The 15,230-nt window shown below is 47.4% G+C and overlaps 1 protein-coding gene across 1 annotated transcript in view; it reads right to left on the minus strand.

Moving 5' to 3' along the window:
* Window positions 1–15,230, minus strand: part of Chchd6 (coiled-coil-helix-coiled-coil-helix domain containing 6) — a 217,146-nt gene that overhangs the window by 531 nt on the left and 201,385 nt on the right. Inside the window, exon 7 of the mRNA XM_051203392.1 lies at window positions 872–1,007. Coding sequence (XP_051059349.1) covers window positions 872–1,007 — 136 coding nt within the window. The remainder of the gene's footprint in view (window positions 1–871; window positions 1,008–15,230) is intronic.

The following is a 15,230-nucleotide window of genomic DNA, read 5'->3' on the forward strand; positions in this document are numbered from 1 at the left end:
ATCCACTTCTGCTCTGCCCAAGCAAGGGCTTCTCTGTTCTCTAACAACTAGGGGTTTTCTAAAAGAGGTGCTGGGAGAGTGCACCTGTGTAATCATGTTCATGCTATAGGGAGCTCTGCAGGTATACAGCTTAGTATCTGAAGGGGGCCCTCAGGTGTCCTGAGCTGTCCCAGGAATGCCTTTCATCTAAGTGCCTTTGGAAGATAATCTTTTCTGAGAGTCCTTCTCTCCTATGTTACTTTTGCTAGGGACCATGTTCATTGAGCTGGCTTGGGGCACTGAGTTTTTCCAATTAGTGTGTCTTAGTCACAGGGAGCCCTGTGAGCCTGGTGCCAAGGCCCATAATGTACCGGACTGCATGCATGGTTTAGGGGTGGCTCAGGGGCTCAGCTGGCCTCTGATGTAGCCAGGAGCTCACAGAGGATTTGCTTTCCAGAAGCATTAGGCATGTGTACTGACAGAGGCACGCTGGAGCTTCCTGCAATCTGTCCACCACCATCATCGCACTTTCCACGTTTTCACTTGGTGCAGTGAAGATACACTGGTTGGGGCACAGGGACTGAAGTGGCCACTGACACAGGGCGGATGGAGCAGGGCTTAGAGCTGCTGCCGAGGAAAGCTGGAAGTATAGCAGGGTAGCCCTTCTCTCAGTCCCTAAGCTGAAAAGTGAGAAGTTTGCCGCTGGCTTCAGAAAGGTGGACAGACTTTATAAGCCCAGCCAGGTAGAGCAGCATAGGGGATAGGTGCCAGGCCATCCATGGTCCTCAGAGTAGTGAGGTATAGCTCTGAGCCAGGTGGTGGATGGGACATCTAAATGACGGGGCCAAGGCATAGACTGTCCCATACTTACACACTAAAGTGGTGACCTCACCTTGCGGGCAGTGCTCACACAGTGCTGGTATGCCTTGACTAGGTCCGAGCACAGAAGAACCTCATGCAGGTGGTCACGGTAGCAGCGGAGGATCTGGGCCTGTAGGCCGGAACATACAGGCTCCACCCTGCGGGGCCTGGGGGATGACAAGAGTAGATGGTTGGCATTAGAAGGCATGGGAGGCAAGAGCTCACACTTAACACCCAGAAAGACACTAGGATAAGTTCCAGATGTCCATCCACATGTCAGCTCACTGTACTAGTGAGGAAGTGCAGGGTCTGGTCCTATGGCCAGTGGCCACTGCTGAACAGACTGGGACCTAGGGCTGTATAATGACTGGCTGCTGCCCCAAGTCCCCAGTGCCACCAGGATATGTGAGGGGCGCGGTGGACAGGAGCCACAGTTGGAGGACACAGCGCTGGACAGCCTCCGAGCTGGCTGGGTCAGGCTCTATCCAGAGGGGTCTTCTGTGTAGTGTTGACCTGACACCATAGCCATGTGACAGGAATGCCATTTTCCCCACAAAGCCCTTGATCTAATTTTACCACAAGCACAAGTGAAGAAGGAAACCCACAGAAATGTCCAAAAGATAAAACAAAACTACACTTCTCAGAGATAACTGTAGCAATGTTTTGAGACACTTTACTATCTTTTCTTTCTTCCTTTATCAAAATAGTTTTAGAATCTATAACAAACGAATATGCTGACTTTCTATAACTATGATACAAAACAAGTGATAAAAAAGTAAACAGAGTAAACAATAGATGATACTGTCACAGGTGCCTCCCAGACTCCCTGTGGCCACCTTTGAGCTGCAGACCACTTCCAGAGCCCTTTCCATTCCACTCTCTGCCTCCCCTCTGTCTCCTGCCCTCTGCCTCTCTCACTATTACACAGTGTCTCCACAACTCACACACACATAGCTACACACTCTCATGCATCTCACAACACCCCTCATGTACAGCTGCCCTCGTTCACTCTCACACACTCATTCTCCTGTGCCCCTGCACAGTCACCCACTCCCATGCACTCACGTCCCTCCCACAGCCACACACTCCCACACATCCATTCTCTCCCACTCATCCTTCTCCCCTTTCACAAACCTCCTCTAACACCTTTCCTCAGGGTCCTGAGCACACTTCCTCTCACACACCAGCCCCCAGCAGCTCACAGCACCACACTGGTGAAGAGATGCCCCATCACCACTCCTGGCTTCCATGTGGCGCCCGCCATTTATTCTTCCCCACCTCCTCCTCCCAACGGGAAAACTGTGCTATGGAGAAGTTACACCATATAGCCAGTGTGTGGGGAGGGTATATTTATTGACATTGTGGTGGTGCTGTCCACTCACCAGCTTTCCAACGGGTTTTCATCCAAGCTCACCCAGGGTTGTAACAGCTGTGGTGGACTTGCAGTGTCACCTGACAGTTATAAAGCTGCAATGAGCCATTCCTTACATTCCTTGGCAATAAAAAGGATGGCTATTCTGCAATCTGTGTTCCAGCCTGGCCTGCACCTCTGAATTTAGTGTCAGCCATGCAGTAGACACCAGAAGGGGTAGTGCTGTCATCAAGATAACTCAAGCAAGTCAAAGTCATCAGTTAAGAAGTGCCAGCAGCAGAGTCATCAGGGGCTTAGGGGCTTAGGCAGTAAGTCTGCCCATGTGTCTCACGCAGGCCAGGGATCTGGATGGGTACTTCCAGCACTGCCATTTGCTCCGTAATGCTGGCTGGGGTCCTTCCTTCTTCCTGAACCAGCCCCGAACCATAGTCATGATACACTGTCACCTCATTTAATCAGGACTGACCCTTCCTAGAAACCTAACCCATCCAGTTCATCTTTTTCTGCTGGGCAGAGCTTGATCATGGCATTTAAGACATGTTCCCATGATGGACTGAGTGAGAGCCCACGTTTAGCTGAGACAGTAAGGGTCAGCCAAGGTCTGAACAAGTTAGGAGGTTTGAAACAGAAGTGGGCAGGCTGGCTTGGCTGCGATGGTAATCTGCCAGGCCACAGGGGAGAAAACCTACTTACAGGGTGGAAGTCCCTTCCCTTACCCTCATGGTTGTGATCAATATTACCTATGGGAAGCTTCTCCCAATAAGCTCCAGTGAGGCCACCTGGGGTCTTTGCCTCTGCATTGACATCCCATCCTCAGATACATGAGAGAGAGGTGCCTTTTGGATGTGGTTCCTGTCTCTTGAGCCTCTGGAGACCCCATTGCCAGCTTTTACCTGCTGTTCAGAGGCCCTGTGGGTACTGTGGGGTCACCTCCTTTGTGCTTGTGGAATGGCTGCTTTGTACTTTTGGTACAAAGACATGCAGTCATGGGCCTTTTGGAGCTGTATGGCCTTGGAGGACAAAGTTCTCAGTGGCATTCTGTTTCAGACAACTGCTCTCCATGAGCACTGATCTGAGGTCCCCCCAGAAGCACCCTGAAATCCCAGCTTGCACCCATATCTCACTGTCTCCCCTCCTGGCTCTGTTCTTTGGCTTACACTTGGGAAGGTGTAGTTGTCTTCCCTGCACAGAGCTAACCCTGCATTGTGGTATCTTTGACTGCCAGCTGTATTTGGTGGACTGTATTGCTTCCCCATGAGAGGTCTTAAGTTCCTGAAATAGAGCCTCTCACCTGTGTAAGACCCCAGGGTACAAGTTCAATCTTAAAGTGCACTTCCATTCCCTATGTGACCTTTGCACACAGTCAACAGGTACTGGACAGACACCAGAGGCTATCTCAGCTCTAAGTGTTATGAGACTTATTGTCTTTATTGAGAAGGTACCCTGGCAGGCCCCTGGGCCTAGCTTGAGGCATACTGGTGATGGGAGATGTTATTATGTATATATGTTTCTCATACTGGTTAATGAATAAAGCATTGTTGGCCAATAAGAAAGGAAGATAGGAGGGACTAGGAGACAAGGAGGAGATAGGAAGTAGGAAGGAGGAGCCAAGATAGGGAGACTGGGGAGACGAGACGCTAGCCCCTTTCCCCGGTAAGAAGACCACGTGGAAATACATAGAAATGGGTTAATACTTAAGACAGAGCTAGCTGATAAGAAACTAGTACCAGGCCAACAGAATTATATCAAATACAGAGTCTCAGTGTGTTAATTGGGGCTGGTGCAGCGGCGGGGGGGGGGAGGGAGAACAAGACTGGTGGCGAGAGGAAAAACCATACACCTTACACACTGGGAGCCAGAACTCTGACTCAACTTCCCCCTCCATACTCTTATGACAGAGCCACTAATAGATTAGTCTGAGATGCAAGTGGGCAGAGGAGTGGATTTATCACTAGCCCCTTTTCTCATGACCACTAGAGCTGCCCACCTTGCAGATGGCTGCTTTCTTGGCTTCAAGTGCCTGTGAGCTGAGAGCAAACTTCAGAGAATACACAGTGGGTTCCTAGGCAAGGAAAAACTGGGCTATGTGAAATCTACCTCCTGCCCAGCATTGCCACTGCTGAGGCCACAGTACCTCTCCACAGGGACTTCAGCACAGTACGAGCACACACGGGTAGACAAAGCTTCTGCAGGGAACCTTTCCCTGAAGCAGGCAGGGCTAGCCAATTCAAACCAGTCGGAAACAGGTGTTGGGTGGCTTCACCCCATTCAAGGTGACCTGTTTTACCCTGAGTGGGTACTAAAAGCTCCAATGGGTAAGAACAATCCTGTAAATGGATGACAGTTTAGGTGGTTGTAGAAGTCCTGCTCAGCTGAACTGGGGCACACAGTCTCAGCACACACTTAGTAAATGCAAAGTTCTATAGCAAGAATGGCACAAAAATCAGTTCCCCAGCAGCCACAGCCCTCACCCAGAAGCAGGCATGGCCTTAGTGTATCAGGAGCCAGGCAGGTTTCTGTTTCTGCAGCACACATCTATATCTCTGCTTAGCCTACATCAGTATGGACACCACATGTCTGCCATGATAGAAACTGGTGCCCAAAAGGGGGTGGCCTGGGAAGAATTAAGCCCTGATAGCTTCTGCACACCTAGAGGTCAGGGGCTTGGAGTTTCCTTCACTGTCCACATCCTTCTCAGCCCTTGGACATAGTGTGGCTATGGATACACTTAGTAAAGACGGGTAACAGAGAAGTAGAATGAGCCAAACACAGCTGTAATCTAGTTCACACTCTCATGAGAGGATAAAAAGACAGTGGCAGACACATGAGATGGTTGTGTGAGGACAGAAGTGGAGACTATACTACACTTCACTAGCCAAGAATTGCAGAAGCCTAGCAGGAGTATCTGCAGCTCCCACACTGGATGAGAGGGCCAGCAACTGTCACACCTTACACTTACACTCTTAGCCTCTAAAACTGGGAGGATACATGAGACTCTGAAGGCTTCACAGGAGGCAGTGTAGACATGGTGGAGTGGAGGATGGCACCAGCTTCTGAGCTACCAAGCACCCTGGACAAGAATGGGCACCAGGCTCAGCAATATCTCTGACCCAACTTTGTGAGGCACTGTCCTCACTAGTTTCATGTCAACTCGACACAAGCTAGGGTCTTTTTAGAATAGAGGGTTGTAATGGAGAAAATGCCCTCACTAAATTATATTTTCTTGATTGATGATTGATTTGGGAGGGCCCAGCTCACTGTAGGTGGTGCCATCTCTTGGCTGGTGGTCTTGGGTTCTATAAGAAAGCAGGTTGAGCAAGCCACAAGGAGCAGTCCAGTAAGCAACACTCCATGGCCTCTGTACCTGCCTCCAGGTTTCTGTTCTGTTTTGAGTTACTGCCCTGACTTCCTTCAGTGATGAACAGTGATGTGGAAGTGTAAGCAAAATAAACTTTCTCCTCCCCAAGTTGCTCTTGGTCATGATACTTCACCACAGCAACAGTAAGCCCAACCAAGACAGACACCCTCTGCACTTGGAGGTAAACTGTGGTCATGAACATGGTCAAGAGAAGGAGCACTATCTCATGAATAGCTCAACAAACAGACACTTTGTTCCATAAATAGCCCACATCTTGAGGGCCATCTAAGGTGAGGAACAGCCCAGGAAAAGAGGTTGTATCTATCCAGGTTAAACAGCCTAAGAAGAAAAGCCAACTCAAATGGGAATGCAAGTAGGTAAGGTCTTTTCTATTCTGATAAACCAGATCATGCTAGGGATAACTGTGTCCCTGACAATATACATCACTAAAACTATAACATGTCCCTGAAAATACAAGCAATACTTCTGTGAGCTAGTCATTACTACCTCATTCCACACATAGGGATGAGGCTCAAAATGCCTGAGTGGGCCAGATGGTGGTGGCACATGCCTTTAATCCTAGCACTTGGGAAGCAGAGGCAGACAGATCTATGTGAATTCAAGGCCAGTCTTGTCTACAGAGCTAGTTCCAGGACAGGCTCCAAAGCAATACAGAGAAACCCTGTCTTGGGGGTGGGGTGGGGGAGGGAGGCCTGAGTATTCTCAAGGCATGCAGCAGTAAGACAGAGGCATGATAAGAATAGCCCACTCACTCCACTCAACTTTTAGAAAATGTCACAAAATCCAAAAGAAGAGACAATCAAGGGTACAAGAAAGAAAATAAACAAAACACAGGCTCATACCACAAGGTATGCAGGACTTCTCAATGGGCCAAGAAACTTACTGATTCCACATGGAAAGGGATGTTGCAGGGAAGGTGCCACACATATGAAAGTAAAATAAGTGGTAAGTCAAGGAACATAGGTCAGAGTTAATAGGAGACCAGAGAGAGCAGGATCTCCCCGTTCCCACCCAGGGTCACTATGGGAACAGCATCTTCCCCAGCTGTCACCTGCACTGCAGCCTTGGCAGGCAAGAGGAGTTACTGAAGCAAATCCCGGGTGCTCTCCTTCCCCCAGCTGCCTCTCACAAGGTGCACACTGTACACCTGCTCTCATGCAGCCACAGTCCTTTGTGTCCCTTACTTTATTTAATAAATGGAATCTCATCAACTTATCCTTCTATTATCATTGCTGACATCAATCTGATAATATTGGTCTGGTATGGAATCTGGCTATTATCTGTCCTCCTGATATTTAATTTCAAGGAAACATTGGTGGGGGACCTTGGAGCAGGCTTTTTATTATAGCAGCAGCAGTGAGATTTCACATGCACTAGACATTCATCTCCGTCAGGCCGTGTCTGGCCGCTCAGAGGCGGTTTCTATTCCATCCTGCAGCTAGGGCGCAGGCACTGTTGAGATAGGCAGGTTGCAAGGGATTCAGTTAACTGGCTTCTATCGACCACGTGCCACTCAACCTAGGTAAGTGGGACCCAGGGATCCATCATTGATCAACATGCCACTCGGGATCACCATCAGTCTGGTCTCCAGCTGTGCATCCCTTGGAGAACTTAGCCTGGTAAGAGGCCCAGGCCTAAATGGGATGAAAAGCAGGGGAAGGGGAGTACCACCCTTAGTAGTAAAAACAAAGCACAGGGATTCTACTTCCTGTCTCTCAAGGGGAAGGACCATAAGTGTACACCCACCAGATATGTGGAAGGGCAGAGTCCTTTCAGGGTCTCAGAGGTAGGGAGAGAAACAGCAGGTTACTGTGGTCTTTAACATCTCAGGGTAACTACATTGGGACAGATGTCCCACAGTAGTCTCTGGCTGTAGTCTGAGGCTCTCAGGCATAATTAGGAAGGGCCCTCAATTGGGACTGGAGATGGATCAGTGGTTAAGAGAGCTTGCTGTTCTTCCATAGGACCTGAGTTTGTTTCCTAGCACTCACATGACTTATAACCACCTGTAACTCTAGTTCCAGGGGATCTGATACCCTTTTCTGGCCTCCTCAAGAAAGGACCCTTCCTAAATTTGCTCCCTTCTCAGACCTTTTCCCTGGAGCCTTAGTCTTCTCCCAACTGGAAAAAAATCTGTCCTATCTTGGCTGGTTCACCACATGCTTATATGGTTTGCTCCTACAACCCAGCCATGATGATACTAACTATAGGGGGGTCTTTCTAAAGCAAGGCTGTACTGCTGCTCTGAAGGACGTGGGCCTGCTTTTTGAGGTCTGCTTTAGTCCTAGTGAAGGGTCCCAGAACCCAAGGCCTAACCAGTTATGACCAGATCAAGTTTGTTTGTTTGTTTGTTTTTGAGACAGGGTTTCCCTGTGTAGCCTTGAAGCCTGTCCTGGAACTAGCTCTTGTAGATCAGGTTGGTCTCAAACTCACAGAGATCTGCCTGCCACTACCTCCCAAGTGTGAGGATTAAAGGCGTGTGCCACCACTACCTGTCCAGATCAAGGTTTTTGCTAGAGTCTGTTTTCCACTCAGCCTCCTGCCACAAAGCTGAGGTGCTTCAGTGAGAAAGTCCACTGTACAGGCCTAGAAACTCAAGTGTTTGCTTAGTGATGCTGGGTGTAACAGATAAAGACAGAGCCTAAGTTCTGTGCCTTTCCCCCAGGACAGGTACTGTGGCAACTTCTAGAATGGATGGTGTCCATCTACCCATGAGCCTGAGGCCCAGAGGCATATTTAGGGTGGCATTCAGACTTCTCTACGATGCATCCTGGCTGGGGTTAGCCTTCTCCTGAACACTCCAGGACAGTACCTCTCCAGGCACATGGAGGCATGCCAGTGGGAATCACTGTCCTCTACAATGATCAATGTGTTTGGCCACCTTGTACTGCAAGAACCTGGGTTGCATGTGGGTTCTAAGGGCTCTGATATACAGGACACCAGTTGTGGCCACAGCCTGTGTAGAGCAGCTCACAGTGGCTGTCATGCTCTGCCTGGTCCTACAGAGGCTTTTTGGCTGGCACTGGCTCAGGTTATTCTAAGGAAGGAAGCCAAGTGCTAGGAATGCTGTTGGGAGTAGAAGGCACCAGAAGCACTGGCGTAAGGGAGCCTTGGTGTTTTGGGGTAGAGGTCATGCTCTGAAGCCTGGCTAACACACAGATGCTACTGCTCTACCACCAGAAGCCAGGGGAACATAGCTTTTAGAAAGAACTATGGAAAGAGGGAAATCATTGGTGCTGGCTGACGGGTGAGGTACCCCTAGGTCTCAAACAGCTTAGCTGATCTAAGTAGGAAGACCCTCTGTATGATGGAATGAGACTTGACAGGGGCAGGCCCACTTTAGTCTCAGAGTCAAGCTGTTGGCCAGCAGCTCCCAGTATCTGCCAGTAAGAGAGGCCTAGACCAGTGCAGTGAGAAGGCCCATTCTTTAGGGCTCTGGCTCAGCAGCCTGAAGCCAACTGCAGCAGCAAGGCAAATCCTACTCTTAAGAGCCTGACACCCTGAAGCTTGGCACCCAGCAGCTCTGAGGGGCTCTTGGGAGCCAAACATTTGGCTTATAGACACGCCGGCTGGTTGAGCTTTTGAGGTGTCTGGGAGCTTCACCAAGAGCTATATCAGCTTCAGTGTTTGTGGCTGAGGTCTTCTGGGTTAGTGCCCCTGACCTATGATCTATAATGAGATCTCCATTGACTTCTTGTTTTGCATCTCTCCTAATGGTCCTGTGAGCCTGAGTCCCACATTAAACTTCATCCCCAGAATTGGGGCACGACCAGGTTGTCTATTTTGTCACCCCTCCCTCCCCGTACGCCCAGTCTCCCCAACTCATCAATAGCACCGGTATCTTTCTAGACCCAGGGACACCGGTTATTGTTTTATATGCTGTGCCCTCCATCTGCTTACATACCTACTTGTGAATGGTGTGTGTGGCTCCATGTGACCAGTGAAGCCCCATGGTGAACACATAAGCCCACCCCAGCTCTAAGGGAGCCATTAAAGCATGAAATAGAGACCCCACCCTGACCACAGCAGCCAAAGCAGTTGAACCTGCACAGACTGGTATAGTGCAGGTCTGTGTAGTGGGAGAAGGGCACCTGCTTTCATAGGACTTGATCCTAAGCTCTCCTAGGCCAGGTGACAATAGGAAGGAAGTGTCCCAGAGGCACAAATGGTAGAGTGGGATGGATTGTGCTGGAGCTGGTGGATCCTGACTCTCACAGAAACCTCTTCTCGGCTGTCTATTCTGGCCACCTGAATTCAGACCCCAGATTTTTCAAGACTTCCTGGCTTTCTGATGTTGCTCTGTTTTCTGCCTTCTACCCTCCACCCACCACCACCAACAGGGTTGAAGATCAAAGCTGGAGTACAAGGCTTAGAACTCTTTACTGGTTCCTGCTGCCTGTTAGAGCTGAGAACCCTTGGTTGAGAAACAGTTGCTATATTCTGAGCTCCAGTTCCCAAGGGCTCTGGCCATTTTTACTACCTCCCGGTCTCCAGTCACACAAGGTCTCCAGGTCTCCAGTCACACAAGATTGGCAAGTCTACCTGTTTCCATGCTCAAGCCTGCCTCTTTTCTACACAGAACATCTTCTGAGGTTTTTCTGTGTTAGGAAGAGTCCTATAGATACAAGGAGTGCCTATGGCAGACTTACATCTAATCCTATCCCTATGCCAGCAGGAATAGGCCACGGTGACCCACGATATGCAGATATCACTGGCTGCACTTCTGCTTTTTTTCTCTTTTCTGAAACACTTGGTATTGCTCATTTATTTCTAGCACCTGTCAGCACTGCATGCAACAGCTGTTTGAATAAACTGGTAGTAACAGAAAGCTCTATGGGCCATTCTCTTAACATGAGCAATGCTTTCCTGGGTCTGTACCATAGCTCCCATGCTTCCCTCTCTAGAACATTGTCTCTATCCCATGACAGATTTCTACTATCTCACTACTGCCCACCCATGAGCACTTGCACTGTCTTCCAACCTCTCTGGATCCCTTTCACTGGGAGAAGCATTCTTGAGTCTCTCTCTATTGCTCTGTGGTCCTCACTGGGCTGCTGATAATGAGGGTTTCTGGCACTGCCTATCACCCCCCTGAGTACCACACATGCATGCTGCCGTCTCTATTAAACAGCGGTGTATGGAAGGCAGAAACCATAATATGTTACCCTTGTTTCTATAGTTCTGCAAAGAATACCTAGCAGAAAGCAGATATTCTATATCTGAAATGGGTAAGGTATCAATAATTAAGAGTCACAAGGGCTCTATTTTGCACAGGTTCTTGTGGCCGAGACTTGCATGGGCTCTACTTTTGTATGGGCTGGCTGGATCCTGCAAACTTTCTCTAACAGTCAATCAAATAGTGTCTGTCCAAGCCTTGCTCTCCTACCTTCTCTGAAGCTCAATGTGTTCCTGTTGCTTAACTCCCACTCTTCTGAGCCTGACAGCCTCTGTGCTATATGATTCATCCTCCCTTCTCTCCACGATCTGAGGACCCCCCCCCAAGGTTATATCCTCCTGTGTGTGAGGGACTTGCACACATGGGAGACCTTCCAGCGGCAGGTACCGCTCACTGCCTGCTGTGAAGTGTTTTGGAGCTCACCTGCAGGGCCTGGGCCAACTGCACACAGTAGCATCCAGAAGGCATCCCCTTGCCCCCATTAGGGGTACTATTATATGATGAAACACCATAACCAAAAACAAGTTGGGGAGGAAAGGAAAGTGTATTTGGCTTACACTTCAACACTGTAGTCAATCATTGAAGGAAGTCAGGGCAGGAACTCAAACAGGGCAGGAACCTGGAGGCAGGAGCTGATGCAGAGGCCATGGAGGAGTGCTGCTTACTGGCTTGCTCAACCTACTTTTCTATAGAACCCAGAAGTGGCTTACAGACTTGCCTAGTGCCTGATCTCATGGAGGCATTTTCTCAGCTGAAGTTTCCTCCTTTTAGAGGACTCTAGCTTCTGTCAAACTGACAGAAAACTATTCAGCACAGAGAGTATCTGCATGACAGGACTTCCTTCTCAGGTACCCATATCCACCTACACAGTCAATGTGGCTGGCTGGACTGTTACAGCCCTGAGCCCAGGTGCTGGACATTGTCTGCTTCAGTTTGCCACTCAAATGCAAGAGTGGATTTGCAATGCCACAGGCTCCCGAGAGAAAACTGTCATCTAACAAGACACAATCCAGGGAGGCAGGCACTGGGATTGCAATGCTTAGATACACCTCCTTGTGGGTGGTTTAAAGCTTGGTCTGCCCTGCTGATACCCTCAACACAGCCAAACCCTTTCCCCAACTCAGATCTCTGGCAGCCTCGCTGTGCAATGCACCAAAACCATTCTCTTGAACCCCCCCCCCCCACACACACACACAATCTGGACAGCTAACTACTGAGAAATACCTTACTCTTTACAAACTGCTATAAGCACTCCAGTCTATAGTGAGGTAGTCCTTCTGTAGCACTGACCACGCCCATTGGGGGGTGGAGCGATGGGCGGAGGTGACCTGAGGAAGGAGGCCTCTCAAAGGTAGGGGAAGTGTTCTGTTCTTGTTTTTACAGGAAAACAGAGAAAACCTATCATCAAACAGCCAAAAGACACTGAACATGTAGGTGCCTACAGAAGAGAAGACAGCTCTTCAGAAACAATCACTTAAGGAAACAGAATCTGATATATGGTAAAAAAAAAAAAAAAAAAAAAAATATTTAATTGTAGTAAACTATTTCTATATAGAAATCTATTTCTCTCTATTATCTAGTATTCCTGAAGTCCCAAATTTTGTAAACCAATGCTGGCTTTGGAGTTGGATTTGGCTTTCCTTCTCTAAATTCAAGCATGTTGTTAAGATTAAATTCATGGTTTCTGCCTTAAATCAAGAAGCCAATTGGTGTAAGGCAGAAGAAACAAAATCTGGGGACTCATATCTTATGCAATTTTCTCTCTGAAATCCTAATTTTCTCACATACTTTTAATGCTTATTGTTGTCTTTCCCTAATACATACCTTAAAACTTGAAAATTTTACTTTAATATTGATGTGTAACTTTTCCACAAGGAATAATAACGATTCCTAACAACAGTCTTTAAACTTTCCAAAAAGAAGATGGGGCCCCACATCATCATTTCCACTTGACTCAACCTGATGCATCGGAACTACAAACATCACCCTAAAACCGGTTTGAGACTGTTTTGCTCGAGACAACTCATGACTAGCTAGCTGTAATGGTGCACCTTTTTATTACACCCTGGCCAGTTTCAAATAGAACTACAGTCAAGAATTTTCTGCCACACAGTGACTAACTACATATGTCAGAGCCAGTTCTGTTGAGAAATTTGGTTGCTAAAAATTTTCTTCCTACAGGATCCATTGGAGCAATCATCGTCCCATTTCAGCAGGAAGTAATCTTGATATGACTACGCCCCTTTCCCTACCCTTGAAATTTTGGGATAATAGTCATCGTCTTTGGGTTGGTTTTAGTTATTTGGGATTGGGTGATGCTTACACTCGGGTTTATCTTTTAGACAGGAATAGGGAATGGTGGGTAAAGGTATGGTTTAGATGGGATATAAGTAGATTAGCCTATTTCCTTGAGAATTTGAGTATGAATGAGATAGTATTTTACAGCTTACATTGTTATGTATTCCTATGTGGTAAGCTATGTAAAATTAAGTTTATATTTTGTTATATTGTGTTAAATGTTTCCACTTATAATATTTTATGCACATTATTTTTTTACCATATTCTATGTATGTATACTTTTCCTGTATTCAAGACATTTTGTATATTGATACAATTTGGGATATTTATCTTGCTGCCCTTTATAGTTCTACCTCTTGTCTTGACACTTATACTCTACCTCTATTTTAGGGATTTACATGTAGGTATATGTAAATAGTTATATTGTTTAAGTATTTGTTCCTGCTTTACTCAGGAAAGTTTTAATCAGTCTTTTTAGCTAAGTTCCCGAGTATTACAGATTATCTTCACTCACATTTCCTGTACCTATGAGATTAGTCAGATATAGATGCTTAATCTTCAATCACTTCATAGACATGCAAAACATGACATTTAAATGTTTTAATATTAGTACTCCATTGACATGAGACACTGTTGCTCCTGACAGCACCGTGCACTTTCCCGAAAATATGTTGGACACTGTTGTTGCTCCTGCTGGAGTTCAATCTCGCCTCAGCTAATGGCCTGTTGGGCATAGAATTGCCCCCACCTTGACCACTGATTTGGACATGCAGTCCTATGTGCTTGCAGGAGACAAATATAGAAGACTGCTTGACCTTGCCAAGTCAGGGTAAGACAGCCATTCTATTTCCCTGCTGTTGTTGTGGTCTGTCAAGTTCTCTTGGCCTTAGCCAAATCTGGGTGTACCAACGTCGCTGTGAGACCTAGGGTGACTGTTCAGGTGGCTTGCTGTTTCTGTCCTTGCTGCACCTTTTGGAAGTTGTCCATCCGCATTTCCTGTCTACTCTAGTATTGTTAATTTCCTTCTCAGGTCTTGATGAGGTTGAAGATTAAACTATCACAACTATTATTCTCTCTTCCTAGTTAGATATATTAGGTACTAGACTTACGTTTTCCAGCTTAGGACAACTCTATTGTAAACTCCATTATGCCCTCACCCTAGGACTAGATATGTAGGTCATTTTGTTCTCGATTTTCCTTTTCTTAGAGCACACTTGTTATTCACTGTTTTGTATATAGTTTTGTATTAAGCCTAAATCTTTTCTTTAGACTAAAAGGGGAATTGTAGTGAGGTAGTCCTTCTGTAGCACTGACCACGCCCATTGGGGGGTGGAGCGATGGGCGGAGGTGACCTGAGGAAGGAGGTCGGAGGGGGCAGGAAGGCGCTCTCTTTCTGGCGTGACTCGGACAGGAGAGGATCGGGTTGAATTTCCTGGTGTTCATCTGTCTAGGTTGTAAGTTATTTCTCCCTGAATAAACATCTATTCGGCCTATTTGTTTATCCTGATCCTTATTTACCGCAATACCAGTCTTCCACACCTAGACCCTGGGAATACTTTGAATTCTTTCAGTATCTTCTCTAGCTTGGCCATGCACACCCTGTCTTGACACCCTGGGTGCCTCTTGTGATCTGTCCCCATGCTGTCTGCCAACATTATTCCTAGAGCTCTGCTCATTCTCTGTCCCCTCCAGACTTGACCCCACCAGATCAGTGGCTATTCTGTACCTGCAACTTCTGCAGTCTAATATCAATCCATTCTCTTATGGCTTGTGCCTTTGGTATTGAGTCTGAAAAGTCACTGTCAAACTCATGTCCTTTAGACTCTCTCCTGTTATTTTCTGGGAGTGTTATGCATTGTATTAGGTCTGTGATCCATTCAGAGTTCACTTTTGTGAAACTTACTGTTTCAGGGATTGTGAAAATGTTTACAGCTGACATCTCACCCCTGGGTCCTGCCCCTCCCCTGCTACCCTTACCAGAAATACATGTAGACATTGGGACTACATGGAAACATTTGGATTGGGCTGTGTGTTTTCCAGAAGACACCTGGACACTGGGCCTGCTCCATCATGTGGAGACAGCAGGTAACAGGCCCTGTCCTGTGACTCAAGAGGGGCCAAGGGGGATCCTTTCCAGAGCCCCCTGAACCTCAGATGTCACTCAG

Source organism: Phodopus roborovskii, unplaced genomic scaffold (assembly GCF_943737965.1).
Source record: "Phodopus roborovskii unplaced genomic scaffold, PHOROB, whole genome shotgun sequence".
Taxonomy (NCBI): domain Eukaryota; kingdom Metazoa; phylum Chordata; class Mammalia; order Rodentia; family Cricetidae; genus Phodopus; species Phodopus roborovskii.